At 34.3% G+C, this 8,242-nt stretch overlaps 1 protein-coding gene across 1 annotated transcript; it reads right to left on the bottom strand.

The window, feature by feature from the left end:
- Positions 1–5,265: 5,265 nt before the first annotated feature.
- LOC145104231 (glycosyltransferase BC10-like) lies at positions 5,266–6,509 on the bottom strand. The gene is made up of 2 exons (XM_079041502.1): positions 6,060–6,509; positions 5,266–5,910 (listed from the first exon to the last, which is right to left on the bottom strand). Exons 1-2 carry the CDS (start codon positions 6,507–6,509, stop codon positions 5,266–5,268), a joined length of 1,095 nt encoding a protein of 364 aa, XP_078897628.1.
- Positions 6,510–8,242: the final 1,733 nt, after the last annotated feature.

The raw sequence follows: 8,242 nt of genomic DNA on the forward strand, positions 1-8,242 counted from the left end.
AAATACCGCATACCATACATATATGTCATCTCAAGGCTGTACCGGGTTTATTTCACCCCCGAGTCTACTTCAACTCATATGTCATCCCAAGGCTGTACCGAGTATATTTCACCCCCGGGTCTATTTCACCCCAAGTCTATATCAACTCATATGTCAGCACATGGTTGTATCGGGTCTATTTCACCCCCGAGTCTATTTCAACTCATATGTCAACATAAGGCTGTACCGGGTCTATTTCACCCCCAGGTCTATTTCACCCCACATACATATAACAAACATGCACACAAGCATACAACACATAAAACAAGAGTCATAAAGACTACAAACACATACAATCCCTAGTGTCCTATAGTATAGTGAGCAAACTCATCTCAGTCTGCTGACAGTCAAATAGATGCTCATGATGCTGTACTGGAGAATCCCCGCACTAACCAATCAAATAAAACCCTAATTAATAATTGGGTCATAAACCATAATCAAGACATTAATCAACTAATCCCGACTCTCAGGGTAAAAGACCATTTTACCCTTCCCTCAATTGGCCCAAAAGCTACGGCCCAAACTTAATGGCACAAAAGCCCAATAATAGCCCAATTCCTAAAGGACACTCAAATCCCAACATGGGCCCAAAACCAAGAAGGACCAAGGCCTAACAGTGGCCCAAAATAAAAAAGACTTGTGTCCCAACAAGGGCCAAAAACCCTAAAGTCCAATGGAGGCCCAAAAGGTCAAAAGCCCATCCTGGTCGGGTATGCTAAGCGTACCCCTAGTACGCCTGGCATACTAGGTTGCTACAAGGAGTCGGGGATCCAGACACATACATGCAGCATACGCTTGCGTACACCCTACGTACACCACCATTAAGCTATTTTGCCCATTAAGAACTTAATTCTTAAGACCAAACATCCATATTCCAGATCCAAACCTTGGGGAACATCTTAATCCATAAAGTCACTAACTTGGTGCCTTTGCATGGCTCAAACGGACTCAACATTAGATTTAGCATCCTACTTCCACCAAATGAGCATTTACTTATGCATGATTGATCTTTAACCATCAAGATACAACCTTTATAGACTAGGGACCTCAGAAACATCAAGAGGAGCAACTCATAACTTCTATAATGACAAATCCCCATTAGAACTCATGCATAAGACCAAAATGTGCTCAAAACAAGACCTAGACTAGATCTAACAACAGAGTCAGCAAGATAGAAGCTTTATACCTTAATGAAGTTGAGAAATGAGAGTAGATTATGGATCTACAAGCTCGTACTTGATCAAGGCTCCTTCTCCAAGTTTCTTCTTCTTCTTCAAGGTTCACTAAACACCCACTAAAACACACACAAGGGGTCAAATCTCTCTATATGAGTTAGGGTTTTGAAATGAGGCTTAAAAGGGCAATGGAGGCTGGGAAATGAGAGAACCTTGGGACATAAGGTTGTTTAAATAGGGTCCAAACCCTAAAAATTAGGGTTTGTTCCCAGACCACTTATGCCCAGCCTACAAGGATGTATGCCCAACGTACGCACATCCTCCCCAATTTTCATTTAACACCCTTGTGGACCAACTTTGCAAACTATATTTATACCAAAGGTCAAAATGTAAAATACCTTAAATCGGGTGTTACAACCTATATTGCTTTTCTCAACTCCAGATGGTATAAAGTTAGAAACTTGATGAATGTTTCCTTAGATCTTGTTAATTTCTTAAGTTTCATGCATTTTGGTCCCATAATCTTGGTATTCATGAGCATGGCTCACTCTAATCCAAATGAGTTGACCTTTCAGACGTTTTTGGGTGCTTTGAGTCATAAAAGTGTGATCTTGGTCCCTTTCTTATCTCCATGTAAGAGTAAGATGCTTTGGTTTGTGTATTAAGTTAGGGTTTTGGTGTTTAGACTCCTTCTAGCTATGGAAAGTCATAAAGTTGGAAACTTTATAACTTAGATTGATATTATGGACTAAATCTGAACTTTGGAAGTAATGTCTTAATGGAATAAGCACTTAATGAAGAAAAGTTGAATCAGGTCGAGTACGTTGGGCATACATGGTGGTACGTTGAGGCGTTGAGCGTACTGGGCAAAGGCCCCGTAATCTGGCTAAGGATCTACTACGCTAAGCGTACTCAGTCTATGTTGAACCTTTGAATTTTTGACATTGACCTTTGACCAGGAATTTGACCAAGTTTGAACTAAGGGCATTTTGGGTAATTTGAATAGTATTTTGAGATTTGGGTCCTTGTTAATTGTATAGGTGACCGGTAGAGATAACTTTTGGAGCAGTGATTTGTGCAACTATTTTCCAGACTGTGAGGTGAGTTTTCCTCACTGTACTCGTAGGTTGAAGGCATCAATGTCGGCCTACTAGGTTATGTATCATGGTATATAGGATGATGTTATGTTGGTTATATGATAGATTGGTAGATTTGTATGATTACCTGCATTTGTTGGATATGTGTTTATCTATTGTATATGTCGACATATTGTGGTTTGGTTGAGGCGATCCTGTTTTGTTTTAAAGGCCAAGATACGTGGGGCGGTCCAATAGGGTGTAGGTGCTGTGAGGTGGTCCAGTCAGGCTGAAGGCCCGGAGAGCGGTCCAGATAGGCTGTAGGCTCTGCGAGGTGGTCCAGTCATGCTGAAGGCTCATATATGCATGTTGTTATATGTTTGGTTGTGTGTGGTACTTTGGAGGAACTCACTAAGCTTTAGCTTACAATTTGATTGTTATAGTTTTAGGTACTCTAGAGGATAGGGGCAAGGCAAAGGCTTAATCATACACATCATCCTGGATTTTTATGAGATTATGATTTTGGGATACTCTGATTAATGTTTAAGACTTTTTAGAAATTATATTTTGTAAACACTTATGGTTTTGGATTTGTTTCAAAAATAAAAAATTTCACCTTGATTTTTGGGATGTTACAGTGACCTTCATTAGCCGCTACTCTGGGTTTTTGATTTCTTAGATTTGCCTTCATCAGAAAACATTCATGACCTTCATCTGCCTCCTTTAACTTCTAAGGTTTTACAACCCATGGTTTATCAGGTGAAAAGGGAACGATGGAGAGATAGGTGTACGGTGTCTGGTGGGGATATATGTGAAAGATCTAATATGCTCAAGAGTCATATTAAAATAATATTGCTAATTAACATATGATTCTAAGAGTCACACTGATAACAACTTGATACAATTGATTATTTATTAAAAATTGATTTTAGTAAATATTCATGAACTCTTATAATAAATTGGGAAAATATTTATTTCATGGAAATAATTATTTTACAATGACAAGTAACACATTATTTCATATGACATGAATTAATAAGTCATGTACACTATTTTGGACTATATAAATCTTTTTGTCTTTTTATCAAAAAGCTAGAGCTTATATTTTATAAACTTGTTTATAAAATTTGAAACTTGTTCTTTCTTTTTTTTTTCTTCATAAAATCGAGAATGGAGGAGGATAGGAGGGGCATGGCTCTTTGGTTTATTTAATCAAAAGTATTGTGTATGACTTGTATGCATGGGGGGCATCCTTGTCTAGTGTCATAAAGGCTTAATGGTTAAGGACCTTTAAACTTAGTTTCTACTTTAACTAGACATGAGAGGCTTTCATTTGGATTACTTTTCATAAGAAAAAGTCGTGTCCCTCTTGCACTCTCTCATTCTCTCTAGTTTTTGAAGATTAGAAGATTAAGTTACTTGCATTTTTTCTCTCTTGAAAGTATTACTTGGTTCTTACTTTTAAGCTTAAGAGTTTTCTTACAAAGACTAGCATCTTTACATCAAGTTGAAGTCTTGTTTGTGTCTTAAATGTTCCACATTCTTCATAAACTATCAAGCCTTCCTAGAGGACCCAAAGAACAACAAAGGTTGTTATTTCTTCATCTCCTGTAATTTTTTAATTTACAAAAAGATCTGTAAAGTTTATTTATTTTTTTCATAAAAAGTCCATATGTCTAACATTTTTGTATGTTGGCAGGTTTAGCCCCTGTGTATAAAATAAATTACAAAAATTGTCCTGTAATTTACATAACATGTCACCGTGTATTTTTTTTACAGAAACAGTCCATATATTTAAAAAATTACAAAAATAGTCACTACTTAATAGAAAATTTGCAGGTTTGGTCACTACACTTTCCTACGTCGGCAAGTTTGCTCCCCTCCCCTCCCCCCCTCCCCCCAAAATAGTCCACATCAAAACGATAAAACGGTTAAAAATATATCGTAAGCAAAACTAGTTTCTCATCCTCATATAGTTACTTATACATCAATGCAATGTCACTCATCTTTCAAAAGTCGTCATCACTACCATATCAACAATTATTTTATCTTTTTTTAACATATATCTTAAATGTTAAACATTAATAATTACTTAATAATAAATAAACATAAATTTAAATATTTACAATTAAAATAATATTTTTAAATATAAAATAACAAAATAATAATAAATATTAAATTTAGTTTGCTTTATTAAATATTTAAATATTAAGACGTTACCAAAAGATGAATCACAAAATGAATACTACAATATTAATTCTCATTTTCTTCGTCTCTAAATCCGTTCCAAATCTCTTAAACTAAATATGTTTGTAGTTGACTCTGAAAATACATGTCATATGCTTATAATTATATATATTTTAAATAAACAATAGTTATTAATATTTATTAATCAAATAATAATTAAAATTAAAATTAATAATATTCCGCGGTTTCAAAAAAAAAATATAAAAGAACACAAAAGGAAAACGAAATTAGGAAAACCAAGTAACTAAAACTTCTATATACAGGTTAATATAATAAAAGGATGATTAAATAAATTAGATATTGAAATAGAAAAGATTTGCAAACCTTTCAATATTTGAAAGGTGTTGATCTACATGGCTTGCAAATTGGAATATATGTGCCATTGCAAGTTGTTTTAAAGTCCTTCGCTGTGGCCTGTGGGTGGTCTTATTCTCTCATTTAGATTCCATTGAATCTCATTTTATAATTCCCCCACTTATTGCACCCAAGTATCCAACCCCTTCTTCCACTTATTCCCACTCCAACCCATTTTTTATTCTTTAGTGGCTTCAATAATTAACCATCTTCTAAAGATTGAATACTTTTAGTTCCTTTATGTAGCAAGACATAATAATTTTATTATTAAATATCATCAAATATAAGTCATCATAACATGGCATTGTGATACCAATAAAGGTGGTACATATGATCTTAATTTTTTCAACTAATAACACTTAGGAACTTGGACTCTATGGGCTAAACCCAAATATCTTTTGGGCCATCTTTAGCAATGGGTCTAAAGTGCTCGGATGAAACTTCCTAGCAAATACGAAGCAAATCTTGCTATTAACACCGTTATAAGTACAATTGGACCCGTATCTAACCTCATTTATAAACATTTTTGTGATATCTTTCTTCATAAACATCATAGGGTGGGACCCACCACCAGACCAATCTGTCCACGTCACAGTTGTATTTGTGGTCAAATCAGGACGAACCTTATTTACTAGTGTAGGTAAGTAATGTTCATCCATATAACAAGGTGGCAAACAATGAGTTTGAAACACGTGATAATACGTTTTGTCAGAGATTATTTCATGAGCGAGCTCTCGGTTAACTTCGAACCATTGGGAACCTTTACGCCAATCTTTTAACGTTATTGTGGGACCCATACGTTTGTTGTATCTCCCACGACCTATTTTCCTTGGGTCATCAAATGAACTAAGGAAACTTCCGTTGGCATTCATGAGGTAATTGTAGATGGTAGTGAAATTGAATAGAGGAATGCATGATTCCGATAGTAATATGAACCTTTGATTTGAGAAGTCGAGTAATGCATTTGCTAGAAGTCTTCTCTCAGCATCAATCATTGTTGGTTTCCCCCATTGAACAAACTGTAAAATGAATACAAAAAGACCGTCATACGAGAAGGTGATTTTTTTTCTTTATTATTGTGTGTAGTGGATTTCTAAAAAGGTAAAAAACACAAATCGATTTTTTAAATAAATTTTATTTTAGATTTATGTTGATTTGCACATCAAACCTTGCTTGGGATTCTTCGTTTATAAAATACCGATGAGTTTGGAGGTTCGTAGTTGAAATCGGGAGATGTGTGAAGGTAAATCGAGAAAAGACCATCATGCCCTTCAAAGAACTTTTCCCAAAATAACCTTAAGGGCAATTGTCTCCTCGTCAAGAACATGAAAGCGACTTTCTTTGGATCTTCAGCTACACGCGGGACCATCATCGCTTTCTCCGCGAGCTCTTCATCGCTCAGTGAATGCCAAATATCCACAGGACCAGTCGAATCAGTAAATTCTATAACACCGTCTACTGAAGGAAAATACGATGAAGATCTATGAAATATAAAGACCGAAGAATAAGGAGTTTTTGTGACCGTGGTCAATCGAGGGAAATACAAATCTTTAGGGATTACAATTGTTTTGTAACGATCAATAACGAATGTGACTAGAATAAACACAAGAAGTACCATGAGAACACTTATGTTTATGGTGGAGGATACATGGATGCCACCTTTGCTAATCTCTCGTTTCAATTGTTTTCTATTTATTTTGACAAACATTTTTGAAAACTCTTACCATTCAAGATGATCTACATAAACTCTTTATAATATAAAGTACCAGAAAAATAAAAGTACAAGATACAACACATGATATCGTCAGAAAATGGCTTTTCTTGGCTTGTAGAAATGGTGTGATTACTACTCATGAACCATGATATAACAAATGAATATCAACCCTTTTAACTTCCTAATGATGAATCTTGTGTTTTGAACCCTAAAGTATGTCATTTAGGACCTGAAAACATGACATAAAAATCATGGTTACGTTATCATTTTTCTTTTACTTGTAATCATGTATTTTAATTACTTGTAATCATGACATAAAAATCATTCATGACATAAAAACATGACATAAAAATCATGGTTACGTTATCATTTTTCTTTTACTTGTAATCATGTATTTTAATTACAGAGTTATCAAACACATTTAATCATGTGAATTTTACAAATTTCTTTCAACTTTGCTAAAATTAACTTATTCAATTTTGGATAATGTGATAAAATTTTATTCTACTGTAAATGTGATAAAGTTATTTGAAGAATCACATATCCTTTTATTTTTTATTCCCACTGTCTTTCTATACATTTAAGATTATGACATTTGTCATATTTAATAAAATTAATAAATTTTATTATATTTGTCATCATCTAAAAATAATAAGAGGATAGGTATTAAAAAAAAAAAAGATATTTAATTTCGTTGTTTTATAAAAACAACAAAAAATAGTTTTTGTTATAATCTATTTTTGGATTTTGTGGAAATCTCTTTTAATTTAGTTACTTTATTATACAAAACTTATTTTTGAAGTAAGGCCAAATGGAGTGGAGTGGGAAGCTAACGCGAGAAGGGGAACCATACCAGGGGTGTGGTTTGAGGGTTGCAGTTTCGGAGTGAGGAGAGGCTTGTTTGCCTCCTCTCTCTTCACCGGACAATTTTTTTTTTCTTTTACTTTTTTCTAACAATAAAATTAAAAAAAATGTTTTTTTTAATCTCATTTAAAACAACTACATTCAAGCGGCTACTTTTTTTTAAAAATTCATTTATAACCTTATAAATACCAAACCAATCTAACTTAATTTTCATACTTATTTCTACATATTCTCTCAATAAATTCATTAAAACACAATGTTGTCATCTTCGTCATCCAATTCGACGGTTTAAGAAGAGATACTATTTGTCGGTTCTGTCATGGAAAAAACTATGGCGTATTTCTGAAACCGACAAGGTCAAAGTCACGTTCACAACCTCAGAAAAGAAATTCATAGTTGCAAAGAAATTGCGAAGTCCTGCACAATCATTTTATAGAATACTATTTTGCAAATGACGTCGTGTACGCTAAAATTTTTTGACGGCTTACTCTTGATGAGGAAGAAGTTAGTTTTACGTATTGTTGGCGATTTGGAAGGTCGCTTTCCATATTTTCAATGGAAGCGAGATGCGAGACGCAAAAAAGGTATATCTCTAATTCAAAAATGCACAACCGCAATTTGTCGGTTAGCATACAACATGGGCGCAGACAAATGAGACGAGTATTTGAGGATGTCTGAGCATACCATACGGAAAATGTGTACAAGTTCGCGAAAGCTATTACCTTGCGGACAATGATATTTGCGCAAACAAACCATCAATGATGTCCACCAAT

Source organism: Lactuca virosa, chromosome 4 (genome assembly GCF_052849685.1).
Source record: "Lactuca virosa cultivar CGN04683 chromosome 4, Lactuca_virosa_CGN04683_v6, whole genome shotgun sequence".
Taxonomy (NCBI): domain Eukaryota; kingdom Viridiplantae; phylum Streptophyta; class Magnoliopsida; order Asterales; family Asteraceae; genus Lactuca; species Lactuca virosa.